The 14905-nt window shown below is 41.3% G+C and overlaps 1 protein-coding gene across 1 annotated transcript in view; it reads right to left on the bottom strand.

Annotated features, from left to right (window-relative positions):
- Nucleotides 1-7215: 7215 nt before the first annotated feature.
- The window catches only part of LOC143880440 (putative LRR receptor-like serine/threonine-protein kinase At1g67720), a 45341-nt gene continuing 37651 nt past the window's right edge, over nt 7216-14905 (bottom strand). Inside the window, exons 11-15 of the mRNA XM_077383456.1 lie at nt 9030-9156; nt 8890-8958; nt 8528-8714; nt 8107-8242; nt 7216-7834 (exon numbers count right to left, since the gene is read on the bottom strand). Coding sequence (XP_077239571.1) covers nt 7499-7834; nt 8107-8242; nt 8528-8714; nt 8890-8958; nt 9030-9156 — 855 coding nt within the window. The 3' untranslated portion in view covers nt 7216-7498. The remainder of the gene's footprint in view (nt 7835-8106; nt 8243-8527; nt 8715-8889; nt 8959-9029; nt 9157-14905) is intronic.

The raw sequence follows: 14905 nt of genomic DNA on the forward strand, positions 1-14905 counted from the left end.
CATCGTTACTATGCAATCTTTAAATGCCTTCGAATATTTTATACATTTTTTTTTTTGTCTTTATTTTGCAAACGTTGTGTGCATTAAGAGAGATAAAGAGCCGTCGAAGAGTGTTAATATGTACACAACAACAGTGTATACAAGAGGAGCTCTCTCTTTTCCTCTGACATACACACGTTTTTCTCTTCTTGAAGTTTTGTTCATTCTTTTCTATTCTTGAGTACTGTTTCGAAAGTGTCAATCTTTTCAAAGCTTTGCAAGTTTCTCTTTTAAGTGGGCAATTTGATTGGCATCAACCGTTGTTCGCAAGATCCGAGCCGGTGTGCACACCGTCAAAGACAAGTATAGTGGTGTTGTATCCTGGAGATAGGTCGCAAGAGAACCCGATTGCATACCAAGCGTGGTAGGGGCGATAATCTATCTTAAGAGTAGCGTTAAATCCGTAACGTGCCTCTACCACTAAATTCTTCTTAATTTCTCACATATATGCTTTGATCTTTGGTTACGGATTTGCGGTTTACATTCGGGATCATCAAAGGTAAGCTTTTCTTTATTTCATTTTAATTAAATATATCACTAGTTTTGTTAAACTAATCTATTTGACCCCAAGATTATTTCCAACACCAACATCCAATATGTCTTAATTTATCTTTGCATTTACTTGTCTTTCCACATTGTACTTTTACTTTGCAGTAGTTGTAGTTTTTCGCCCAGAATTGAAGACCCGACGGAGAAGGATTCATCGTCTCTGGTGAGCATTTCTCTTTTGTTCTCGATCCCTCACACTGGTAAGAGGTTAATTGGATACATGTCAAAATCAATTCGTTTGCACTTTCCGTGCATTGACGTTAAACGCTAGTACTTTACACTACGCATATATCGACGTGTCGTTTACATTCTGCGTGTATCGACAATAAAATCCTTCACTTTGGCCCCAAGCCATTGGAAAGTCGTTTTGTCTAAAAAGGCATTAGAGCAAGAGGAAGAAGTGATGTTTCCCTCTTCTTCGAAATAGCCTGAAATCCAATCCCGGGACCCAGTTTGATTACCCGTTTACACCTAGAATTGAATTTTGAAATTTTAACAAATTGGCACACCAGCGCATTCATCATAAACCACACACCACTCGCACTGACCTACTAGTCATCACACCCAAGTGTGATTATGTTTGTCGAACACTAGTGGACGCGTTCCTTTGTCTCCATTCACCACTTGTGTGATTGCGTTTGTCGAATTGCAGCTGAAAACATGGTGAAAATTCTAACTTTAAAATTTTAACTATGTAAAACAATAGTAAAATATACTCCAATGGAATCTGATTCTTAATAGGGCGGTGTACATAAAGTAAGCCCGGCTGATCCGACCAAATTGGACCTAACTTAGGATTCAAATGGATCATAAAACAGACATACAGTTGGCCCTCTAATAGTCAAGTGCTTCATAAATTTATAATCTCTTATCTCTTATCTTATTGCTCATACCAAGAACCAACAATGTTCCTATTCTAATAATTTATACTCTCTAATTTCCAATATTAATACAAAAATTTAGTGATATAAGATATGAGTCTACAGGAAACATTGTTCAAAGTACATGGGAATAATAATACCACTAAAAAACTTATTTTATCTAAGTACATATTGTATGTAGGTACATAGAAAAAGTTCTTCATTCTTTTTAATAGAATTATTATAGTGGTCGCGGCCACCATGGACTCTAGCATGACAGTGGTAGTAGCATCAATGGCAGATGTAAGCTTGAATTAGCACAAGGCAAGACAGTAGGTTGCCGGATTTTAAAATGTAGCCACCAACAATAGTAATTATTAGAATGCCCATAATGCATCATTTTTCTAATTTATTAAAAAACTCATACTTTAAAAAAAAAGTGCACAAACTTTTGAATTATTCACAAATTTTGAAAGTTTAATATGAAGCTTAGCATTGAAATTTTTTGTTCTCTTGGCAGTTTTTTCGATTGATCTGCAAATTTTATAACTTTGCTTTGCATCAACAGTCCATATGGATTTTCCAAATGTAAAGGAGGAATGGAGGTACTTGGGAATCTTGGGATCAGTATGGTACTTCTAGTCCTTAGTCATGAGACTCATGATATGGTCTTTGGTTCTCGTCTGATCTCTTCTGATGCTTTGATGTTTTGTAGTTCATAGTTTTGTATTCTCAATAGAAAAGATATGCATTAAAGATGGGTGGTTTGTAACAATTTATAGCGTAGTCTCTAATGTATTTTCTAACAATTAAAGCAGTAGATTTGCAGCATTTATCAATATACAACTAGAGATTTTCTGTTGCAAGTTGTAGTGGGAGTCAGTAGAGAACTGTACTCTTTCTTTTTGTTTTTTGTTTGGTGAACTGTGTTAGGCAAAGCTTCTACAGTTATACCAGCTCCATTCATCAATAAAAACTAGTAACATCAACCCAATTTGTCTTCTTCAATTTAGATTTGCAACAAAGTATATATGTCTAGAGTTTCATTTACATTAATCCCTAGTGGTGTTGAACTCTAGGTAGTAATTGGAGACTTTTCCAATTAATGAAACTTGAATATAAGGAGTGATGAAACATTCAAGTAAGAGAAAAGAGTCCATTTCAAATAGGTTGGCCTCCCTCGAACTCTAAGAAAAGGAAGGAATATTGTTCGAGGAGCATCAGTTAGCTCGGTTGAATCTACTGGCTGAACATGAGATGCTTTTGCGCAGAGAAGAAATCCGATGGAGACAGAAATCCCGGGCATTGTGGCTTAAGGCTGGGGATAAGAATTCCAAATTTTTTCACCGAACAGCTAATTCCAGGAGAAGGATAAACCTGATCAATTGCATCCAGCATGGCAACTCAATAGTTGAAGACCCCAATCTTATTAAATCTTTAATTGTGGATTTCTACTCTGGCCTCTATTCAAAAATTGTGGAGTGGCGGCCGAAGATGGAGGGTCTTACCTTCAAGAAAATTTCGGGCAGTCAGAGAGCCAATCTGGATCAAAACTTTACAGAGGAGGAGGTTGAACAAGCTATTTCCTCAATGGTTGGGGACAAAGCCCCAGGACCGGATGGCTACCCCATGGTTTCTTCCAATTCTTTTGGAAGATCTTAAAAGAGGACATTATGGCCTTCTTTGTGGAATTTGCTCAGAGAGGAATCATTAGTGAAACAGCAAAGGCGACTTTCATCGCCTTAATCCCAAAAAAGGAAGGTGTTATTGGGATAAGAGACTTCCGTCCGATTAGCCTGATGCACGATATCCTCAAGATAGTTGCAAAATTATTAGCCCGAAGAGTGAAACATTACATGGAGGATATCATCTCACAATTTCAGGGAGCTTTTGTTCAATCAAGGCAGATTCTTGATGGTGTTCTAATAGCCAACGAACTTATTGACTCAGCAAAAAGAAGTGGGTGTCCGGGTCTTCTTTTCAAAATTGACATAGAAAAGGCCTATGATCATGTTGATTGGGAAGTTCTTGACTTCATTCAAGAGAAAATGGATTTCGGTTCATCCTGGAGGAATTGGGTTAGAGCACTGATATCAAATAACTCCTTTTCCGTAATCATTGATGGCTCAGCGGAGGGCTTCTTTAAAGCATCAAGAGGGATTCGATAGGGGGATCCACTGGCACCTTATTTGTTTATTATGGTAGTAGAGGCTCTCTGTCTATTGTTGACAAGAACCAACAAAATGGGATTGGTTGGGGGATTTCGAGTGGGACCGCAAGCTGAAGACATTACCCATCTCCAATTTGCAGATGACACTCTGGTATTTATTCAATATACTCCCTAGGCTATATCTAATGTTATGACAATTCTTAGATGGTTTGAAGTCGCATCTGGCCTTAAAATTAATTTGGGTAAGAGCATGCTCCTGGGCATCAATATGGATTAATCAGAAGTGCATCGATTGGCAGAGTCCATCGGGTGTTCTGCGGGGTCCTTCTCAATTTCCTATCTAGGCAAGCCCTTAGGATCTGGTATCCCATCGCCATCCCAATGGGATCCGGTTGTTGAGAGGATTGAAAGGAAGTTGGCTACCTGGAAGAAAAAGTATCTCTCTTTTGGGGGAAGGATTACACTAATCAAAGCACCTCTCTCTAACTTACCTATACTTCATGTCCTTATACAAAATCCCAGTTAAGGTGGCATTGAGAATTGAGAGGTTACAAAGGAATTTTTTATTGGATGAAGATGGAACATTGAAGAAAGTAAGGCATCTAATTTGCTGGGACAAAGTCACACAGTCAAAGGCAAACGAGGGCCTAGGTATTGGTAAGATTAGACTACGTAACAAATAATTGATTGGCAAGTGGCTGTAGCGATATGGTAAAGAAAAATCTGCTCCATGGCACCGGGTTACAGGGTTGAAATATGATTCCGAATGGGGAGATTGGAGCTTCAAGAAACCATCGGGCGGAAAAGGATCAGGTGCTTGGAAATCCATCTGCTCTGTTAAAGAAGACTTTGATCGATCCATCCGCTACAAAGTGGGAAGGGTACCACAGTAAGATTTTGGCTGGACCTCTGATGCGGACAAATTAAATTCTATCTGGACTTTCCGGGGCTTTTTAGAATTGCATCGAATCCAGATGCGATTGTTGCTGATTACCTGGTGAGAGAGGGTCAGGGTGGAAGAGGGTTTTGGGATATTCGTCTGCGTCAAGATCTTAAGGATGATGAAATTCAAGAGTTCCAGAGACTACTTCTTTCCCTGGAATCGGCATACTGTTCTCAATATAGGGAGGATGAAAGAATCTGGATCCCCTCTTCGAGTGGGGACTTTTCTGCTAAGTCCTTCTCTTTGTTAATAGAGGGGCATCTTTCTCCGGTAAGGCGTCTTTGGAAATCGATGGCTCCACCACGGGTAGTTGCTTTTGGATGGACATTGGTACACAAGAAGATCAACACATGTGATCGTCTTAAGAAAAGACACTTCAATATGGCTAGTATGTGTTCTTTGTCATCAAGATGAAGAGATCCTGGACCATCTAATGATGCATTGCCCTTTTGCTTATCATATTTGGACAAAAGCAATCGGTGCTTTTGGGGTCTCTTGGGTCTACCCTCAGTCGATTTGCTCCCTCCTTTATGAATGGCGATCAGGTCCTTTTGGAGAATTGGGAAGATATCTTTGGGCCACAGTTCCATATGCCATAACTTGGAATATTTGGAAAGAACACAATAGACGCATCTTCAAGGAGAAAAGTAGAACTATGGCTCGCGTCGCTTTGGATCATAGTTGCCAGTTCGGGAAACAGAAACTGGAAATGGTATGTGAAACGGAAACGTGAAACGTGTGAAAAAATCAAAGGGGATACGAGAAACGGGAAATGATAGAGAAACGCATGTGAAACGCAAGGAAAAAGTTTGGGAAACCTAAAGGAAACGCTAGTGAAACGCTAGTGAAACCTAAAGGAAACGCTAGTGAAACACATAAATGTGATGGTAATACATATATTGATAAGGACGACCCTCTTTAGTGTATTTATTTTTAAACTAGATAGGGTTGTTCACATAAAACTAAACGGGGTTTAAATATACCCTTTAAAAGTATTAAAATTCCAAGAAACGCGTTTCCATGGAAGTGAAATGCGTTTCCAAGAATGGGAAACGCGTTTCACAAACGTTTCACATACGTTTCACAGGCATTTTACCATTTTCCAAAAAGCGTTTCGTACCCGTTTCGGAAACGCATTTCCCACCTACCCTAGGCATTTCCTGCTTCTATGCTTTGGATAGCAAAATCGAAATGATTTCATGGACAAAGGTCAAGAAGTAAACTCCATATGTAATTGGTGACCTCATAAGGAACTGGTGGTCAATAATATGGGACAAAACTATTTGTTCCAAGCCTAAACCAAAATGGTTATGCCCGCCAGTGGGATGGTTGAAGCTCAATTTTGATGGCAGCTCTTTGGGCAATCCTGGAAGAGCGGGGATTGGAGGAGTCATTAGGAACTCTTCTGGCGAAGTTGTTATGTCATATTCGGGACAGTGTGAAATATGTGACTCTAATGAGGCTGAAGTTAGAGCATTACTCTTTGGTCTACGATGGGCATCTGAACACGATCGGCGTCCTCTTATAGGAGAAGGTGATTCCTCAAATGTAGTGGCTTGCTTCTGAATCGTAAAAGGGCCCCTGAGATTGTAGGAGCTAGTAGCGGAAATATTGGATCTAATGCGAGTACTTAACCCGCAGCTTCAACATCGGAGGTGATCGGCAAATGAGATGGCCGACACTCTGGCTAGAGCGGGAGCAATACGGGAGGAATTTGAAATATTCTCATACTTGTAATTAACGTCTTCCATTACGATAAGGATATTCTATCCTTTCTTCTGGAAGTAGGCTTTCCCTCTTTTGTAAACCATCGGATATGTCCGGTGTCTCTATATCTAATATTTGTAATAGCAGGCTAGGACCTCTGGTCCCAATTGCTCTTCAAATATTAATGAAATTTGTCACCTTTCAAAAAAAAAACATTCAAGTTAGATAAGAACAAGTGATTCTCCTCATTTATTCTTACCTTTCATTAATGAAACTCCTCTTTCTATTCAACTTGTCTGTGAAATTCTTATGAGGAGCTATAAATGGTACAGTCTAGGGATTTAGGCCAACTACAGAAAGCAATTGCTTCGAACACTATCCGGTATTCAGATTGTGTTTAAGTCTCCACTGAACCATGATATTTCATTGGCAGAGTCTGTGGGATGCTCTGGGTTCTGTTTTCTAAGAAATGGTCAGTTTCACCATTCTCTTGACTTGATTTCCATCTAGTCCTTCTCTTACATGTTCTTTAAATATTCTTCTCTGATTTGTATTCTTTATGGTCTATCCTTTATACCTTACAGATTTTCACCTATTTTTAGATGTTAATTGTCTGTTCAGCAGGCACATTATTGTTCCACATTTATAAAGAGAATCTATAGTTGTTATTTTACTACATGTTAGATTTAACTGACCTTGTTCTTGCTCTCTTCTTCTACGTCTCTTGCTTGTTATTTCTGCAGTGCTATTCTCGGTGTCTGATGCATCAGCCGGATCTGAGGTTCCTGTTCTTTACTCATTTCATTTTGTAAATTTTCTTGTTGATAACTTTAATATCATGGTTTATACCTACATATTGTTAATTTTATTTGTTCCATCTCTTAGTTTTCTTCTAAACCAGGTTAAGCAATGCCTTTTTTCTGTACTAAATGCAACCTAATTCCGAATTAACAAATCAAACCACCACCAAAAAAAGGCATTCACAATGTTTTGGATTTGATCAATTTCAGCAATTACAAACATGGCGTTTGGGGATAACTTGTTGGTGGATACCCAAGTTACCAAATACTTTCCAACCTGGATACTAAATTCATGATTTTCATCTAAACGATTATTAGCATCATTAGGTTTCACCAAAGACTTCAGGGCATAATTGTGTAATCCCAACTCAATTTTTTTTTTGGAAATTACACGGTACCTGGTCTGGAAAGGCAAATTTATTAATGTGACTTATCGGGCAATCGGCACGGCAATAGGGTCGTCAAATGAAACAAACGGCTCAGCTTCTGGAAATTCCCTGGAACCCACATTGATGGGAGAATGTGCGGAAGTTCTTGATATTGTATCAGAGTTACCTTCTCCCAACTCAGATCCTCCCCTCTCAATTAAAATTGCCTCTTGGATCTCCTTGAGCACCTCTGATATCGATGGCCTCATCCTCCCATAGGGTTGGACGCACATCATAGCCTTCTCAGTGATCTTCCACACTGACTGAATGTCAAAGTCAGTATGTAGTAAGGGATCGATAATTCCCTGAATGTTTCCACTTTCAACATGTGATTTTGCCTGCAACATTAGTCATTCCATGTCATGGAGCAAAAATTGGTTACACATAAAAATTTATATCAAATTCAAAGCATAGTGAGCAAGCATATGAAGAAAGCCATGTAACTTGTACATCAACACGAGTGTCAACGTGCCAAGTTAAAAATTGAAATAAATGCTTATATATTTATATGGGGTAAACAACTATAAAAAAATGAGTAATATATTCAAGTAAAAAATAATTAAAAGATTTCCCCAAGTTGTAAAGGAAAAGAGAAAACAAGGGTCCTCACCCATGGGACTATGTTACGATAGTTAGTGCCAAAGCTTTCATTTGAGATTGCCTCTCGACCTGAAATCAGCTCAAGAAGAATGACACCAAAGCTATACACATCACTCTTATCTGTTAATTGCTGAGAGACGTAATACCTGCATTTCTCAAGAAAATATATCAGATCCACTTGGAAAGAAATGATTTTTGATACATACGAAATTCAATTTCTTGCCGAGCGCAACTAGTTTGGGACAAAGGCTCTGTTGAGTTGAGTTGAGTCGAAGAAACACAATTTCATGCTTTCATGGGGTTGTTTATGTGATATATAGTGTATGCATGGTTGTTCATTTGAAATTTCTAGCTCATATGCCTAAACTTCCATACATGGCTTATTTAAGCTCCGCAAAAGGAATATTACTAGTGAAGGAGGAAGGCCTTACTCGGGGTCTAAATACCCAACGGTTCCTCGGACTATGCTTGAGACATGAGACGACCCCTCCACTGCAAGTTTTGAGAGACCAAAATCTGATACTTTTGCTCTCATGTGCATATCAAGAAGAATATTGCTGCTTTTCAGATCTCTATGAATGACAGTCGGAACACAGCCTGTGTGAAGATACTCAATGCCTGAAATGAGTTTAAAATTCAAAACAATCAAATTGTCTTTCTGAAAGAGAGGTAGTGGACTCACTATCCCCCTCCCCCCCCCCCCGAAAACTCCCAAAGAAAAAAAACCAAAAAATAAAAAACAGAGGTAGTGGACCGTTTTGGTACACCTGAATGAAACAACAATTGACTTCACCTTTTGCAGCATCTTCGGCAATCTCAAGGCGATTGATCCAACTGATGGTTCTCTCATGGGCTAAAGGACCTGTAAAAATGTAGAAAAAAAATGATATCATCTAAAATAAATTGCTTAGTACGCAAACAGATAAGACTTACCATATAGGTGTTCTTTTAGAGTTCCATTATGCATAAACTCATAAACAAGAATGTTTCTCCCTTTTTCTTCACAGTGTCCAAGAAATGCAACCAAGTTTCTGTGATGTATCCTTGAAAGCAGAGAAACCTGGATCAAATGCAAGTCATTGGTCACTTTAGTAATACTGATTTTGAAGGATAGAGAAAGAAAATATAATTTTCTCCAACTACAGAAATTCACTCATTTCACCAACTATACAATAAATCTTCATTAGACATTATGGTATGCACGTGTGCGTGTGTGTGCTGATACTGTGATAGAAAGCAAGAAGAGGAGAAGAGAGAGACCTCTCGAAGAAAAGGGATGAGGAGGAGAGGTAAGAGATTGTATGAAAAGCCCAAAGAATTATCTCGACCAAACACCACAAGAACAGACCCTTCCTATTCTTGTGACGATTTTCTTGAGATATTTTTCTCATTTTCTTCTCCCATCATCCCTCTCCAATTCTTATGATCATTTTCATTAGATCTCTTTTCTCTTTTTTCTTCTTCAATCATCCTGTTTTTCTTTCTTCTCCGTTCCCTTTTCTTCAAGATCAAGCACTGTCATTTTCAAATATATCTGAAAGATCTCTCCTTTGTCCCTCTTCGTCCAAGATATTAGTCCTATACGAGTACTAACCCTTTAAAATTGGGGGGCATCGCCTACTACATTTTTATTTTTTGAATAATAAGGATAACTTCATTGAAAAAGAAAAGCGGACCAAGGAAGTCTGGAGAGGATACAAGGAAAGGGCATATAAAGCAAATGAGAAACAAAAAGGATTAAGATACAAAGCGGAAGCAACTATGGAGGAAGAAAGTCGAAAAACTCCACTCTCTCCATATGAACTCCCTCTCTAGCGAGCTTGATATTAAGATACAAGGAAAGGGCGGGGGCATATGAGTGGATTAAGATACAAGGAAAGGGCCTTCGCCTACTACATTATTAACAGAATGGGGTTTCCCGAAACAAAAAATAGACACCTACTTGAAGTGACTCAAGCTCTTTTGTTTCGCACAAATGTTCCTCAAACCTTTTGGTCTAATGGAATCCTTCTGGATGCCTTCATGGGTTTTTGGGTACAAATCAAAAGCTAACTTACAAAAAAATAAAAATTGGCGTCTAACAGAATGGGGTTTCCGAAACGGGAAAAAAAAAATTGACACCTACTTGAAGTGACTCGAGCTCTTTTGTTTGGCACGAATGTTAGAAGCCACCAAAGAGGGAGAAAGAAAGAGGAAGAAGAGAAAGAGTGAGTTAGAGATCCTCCCCCTCACTTATGTATTTATAGGAAAGAGAACATACAAAAGACTACTATGCCCTTATGGCTACAATACACACCCACACAAACTTGTAACACTCCCCCTCAAGCTGGAATTTATACATTATACATTCCTAGTTTGTTACAGATGTCATTTAATTTTGCATTACTAAGGGATTTAGTGAAAACATCCGCTAGTTGGTCCACAGACCGAGTGAAGGAAACATAAATCTCGTCTCTATGAATTCGCTGGCGAATGAAGTGACAATCAACCTCTATGTGCTTGGTTCTTTCATGGAAGACAGGATTGGTAGCTATATGAATCGCAGCCTTATTGTCGCAATAAAGCTAGGCTGGAGAAGATGGGGAGAAACCAATCTCAGATAGGAGTGAACGTAACCAAAGGAGTTCTCCACTAGCATGGGACATAGCTCGGTACTCTACCTCGGCACTAGACTTGGAAACAATGTTATGTTTCTTACTCTTCCATAACACTAAATTGCTGCCAACAAAAGTACAATATCCGGTGGTGGATCTCCTATATACAGGAGATCCTGCCCAGTCTGCATCATAAAATCCTTCGAACCTGATATGCCCATGCTTCTTGAATAGGAGGCCTTTCCCTGGTGCCCCTTTCAAGTAGCGAATAATCTGAATCACTGCTGCCAGGTGGGAAGTACGAGGTGAGCTCGTATGGTGGCTAACAACACCAACAGCATATGATATATCTGGACGAGTGACTGTAATATATATGAGCTTACTCACTAGCCTCTTGTATCTGCAGGATCATCTAACAAACCCCCTTCTTCTAGAAGAGGTTTCACATTTTGGTCCATAGGAACTGAGGTAGGTTTCACTCCAAGGTAACATGTCTCTTCAAGAAGATCCAACACATATTTTCACTGCGAGAGAGAGATACCTCTAGTAGAATGGGCAACCTCAATGCCTTGAAAGTATTTAAGATGTCCCAGATCTTTGGTTGATAACTCTTTCTGCAAGAATGTTATCAATTTGTGTATCCCCACTGAATCACCGTTTGTAATGATAATGTCATCAACATACACTATCAATAGAACACAACCAGCACCCAACTGATAACTGAATACAGAGTGATCAACAGCACATTGCTTCATGCCAAAGCGCATGATAGCTCGCTAAACCGGCCAAACCAAGCTCTAAGGGACTGCTTCAGGCTATATATAGATTGCCACAACCGACACACTGAGGAGGACATCTCCCCCTGAGCAACATACCCAGGAGGTTGCTCCATATACACCTCCTCAATAAGCTCTCCATGTAAAAAGGCATTCTTCACATCTAACTGATGTAGGGGCCAGCCATTGTTAACTGCAAGTGAGAGGAGAACCCTGACAGATGGTCTTTTGGCAACCGGGGAAAATGTCTCCTGGTAATAAACTCCAAAGGTTTGAGTATAACCTTTGGCAACTATGCGTGCCTTAAGGCGCTCAACTGTACCGTCAGGTAAGTGTTTGACGGCATAAACCCAGCGGCAACCAACGAGCCGAGCTCCAGGTGGAAGGGGAACCAAATCCCATGTATGATTGGCCTGAAGGGCCTCCATCTCAAAGTCCATAGCCGCTCGCCAACCAGGATGATCAAGAGCTGCTGGCAAGGACTGTGGCATAGAAACAGAAGACAAAAAAGATACAAAACTCCGAAACATAGGGGTCAAAGAGTCATAGGAAACAACTGAGGAAATAGGATGAGCAGTACTATGACAACAAGTACGCGAGGCAATGGGAGAATCTGCAGGTACCTGAGAAGAGGTAGTTGTGATCTCCGGCTGAGATGTCGATGGCGTAGGAGGATGATGGGCTGTAGACTTCGACTTGCGTTGATATGTCTTCGTAAGAGCCGGAAGAGGAGCCTCTGGAGCCTGTAATGAAGAAGAGGGCTCATAAACAGTGGTAGACGGAGAAACCAACAAAGGAGGAGCCAAGGAAGGAGAAGGTATGCAAGACTTAGGGACCGGCAAAGGAGGAGACGAGGAAGGAGAAGGTATGGGGTCTGGAAGAGCTAGACGAGGAAGCGGGATGTCCGAATCAAGAACTGCGGGACGATCCTCATGAGGAGTGATAAAGTAAGTCGGACTCAAAAAAGGTGACATCGGCAGAGATAAATGACCTACGTAAGAGAGGATTGTAACCCCGATAACCTTTATGGGTCCGAGAATACCCAAGAAAGATACATCGCTCGGCGCAAGGGTCCAATTTATCTAATCCAGGGCCGAGGTTGTGGACAAAGCACACACAACCAAAGACCCTAGGGGTGAGAGGAAAAGGGTCATGCTGGGGATGTAACAAGGTGAATGGGGATGAACCACCAAGGACAGAGGAAGGAAGCCTATTGGCAAGGAAGCAGGCTGTAAGGAGGGCATCACCCCAATAAGTCTTCGGAACCTGCATTTGAATGAGGAGTGCGGGTCCCTTCCAGTAAAGATCTCAACCTACGTTCTGCCGCACCATTTTGTTGGAAGGTGTGAGCACATGAAGATTGGTGGATGATGCCACGAGTAGAGAGGAATTCTTAGAAGCCATTAGATTGTGAAAAGTACTCTCGAGCGTTATCAGTGCGCAAACATTTGATTGAACGACCAAACTGATTTGTAACCTCGGCATGAAAGGTGTGAAAGGCAAAGAAAACCGTTGAGCGGTCTTTAAGCAGATAAAGCCAAGTCATGCGAGAAAAGTCATCAATGAGGATAATGAAATATCGGCATCCAAAAACGGAGGTAGTCCGCGCGTGACCCCACACATCAGAGTGTACTAACTCGAAAGGGTGCGAGACTCTACTAACAAGTCTAGGAGGAAACGACACATGACAGTGTTTGCCAAGCTCACAGGCCTCGCACTGAAACGGCTGAATGGGGTTAGGAACAATGAAGGTCCGCTGTAGACGCTCGAGGCAAGGATGACCAAGGTGACAATGTCACTGAGAGGCATCGATGGAGCTGTGCAAAACAGTACTGGAAGGGCCACAGTCGAGACGATAAAGCTCATCCACCTCACGTTCCGAACCAATCATTTTTCCAGTAGAGAGATCCTGAAACAAACAATAAGATGGATAAAATGAGACAGAGCAATGAAGATGTTTGGTAAGCTGACTAACTGAAAGTAGACTAAAAGGGGACTTAGGAACACGTAAGACAGAGGATAAGGAAGGCCAAGGCGTGGAGAAATACTGCCAATCCACAGATAGGAGTAATACTCCCATCAGCAAGAGTAATAGACTGCAAGGATAGGGACTATAAGGAACTAAGAGATGAAGAAGTACATGTCATATGGTTCAATGCCCAGGAATCAATGACCCAGTAGTTGGAGCTAGAAAGAAAAGAGGCAGGGAAACTACCTGTCTAGGCAAAGACAGCACTCTGCGGGCAACGGGATAATCGAAGAAGCTGAAACTCATAGTCAGCTCGAGAGACAAAGAAGCCCTCAGAAGGGGCGGCTGTACTGTGCTGTGAAGAGGAAGCCAATATAGTTGAAGGAGCAGAAGCCAAATGGTGTACAGAGTGAATGATGCGAGGCTCAGGTGGCGGATGGAGCTCGAGATGAAGCGCATAACAAGTGTCTAGATAAGGTCCCTCCCGCCGACAATAACAGCAATATGGACGGGGACGACCACCAGTATCACGGCCGCTAGTAAGATCCCAGCCACCAACACGTATACTACAGCGACGACTATGGCCAAAGGTACCGCCACCACGGGTAGCACGATCACTAGTGCTATAGGCAGCAATAGTAGAGCCATAAAGGAATCATAATGAGTAGAGGCGCTGACGAGGCACCGCTCAGCGTTCAAATAGTCCTCCATGAGAGAGGGCACATAATGAGGTGGGAATGAACCATCCACCAATGAAGAAGAGCTAGGTAAAGAGGAAGATGAAGATAATGTAGAGGGACAAACCGAAAAGGTCAGGCTAAGAGAGGGATCCGCAATAAATGGAGGATCCATGAAGAGAAACACAGAAGAAGGAGCTCAAGCACTACAACTGCAGAGCCCGAAAGGAAGAGGGGCCACTAGATGAGCCAAGAGAGAATACCGCGGCTCCGATGACAACCACTACAACCGAGAGAGACGGGAGGGAGGCATGATCAGGCCTCGAAGAGAGAGAGACATAAATATACAAAGGAATCGAAGCCGCAGAAAGAGTTATAGGGATTAAAATGTTTAGGCCATGAAGGAAATGGACAAAAAGAAAGGAAAAATGAAGAAAAGGAGAAGAGGACTAGGGTTTTAGAATATGTACGGCTTCAAATGGTGGAGGTTGGGGTGGAAGAGGTGGTGGTGGTGGTGGTGGTGGTGGTGGTGGTGGTGGTGGTGGTGGAGGAGGAGGAGGTGGAGGGTGGTGGTGGTAGTGGTGGAACTATAGCGGGTCACTGTAACGGTACTGTACCGGTTACTGTAGCAGGCACTGTAGCGGGTTACTGTAGCAGGGAGTGGAGGAGAGGAGATGGGAGGAGGGAGGGGGCTTGCAAGGTGGTCCTTAGGGCCTCAAACCCTAGGGCTCTTATACCATGTTAACTTACCAACTTCTCCAAAAGCTTAAGCTGATGGAGAAAGGCGTTATTT

The sequence above is a fragment of the Tasmannia lanceolata genome, unplaced genomic scaffold, assembly GCF_043159265.1.
Source record: "Tasmannia lanceolata isolate RefF3 unplaced genomic scaffold, GAP_Taslan_0.1 ptg000006l, whole genome shotgun sequence".
Classification (NCBI taxonomy): domain Eukaryota; kingdom Viridiplantae; phylum Streptophyta; class Magnoliopsida; order Canellales; family Winteraceae; genus Tasmannia; species Tasmannia lanceolata.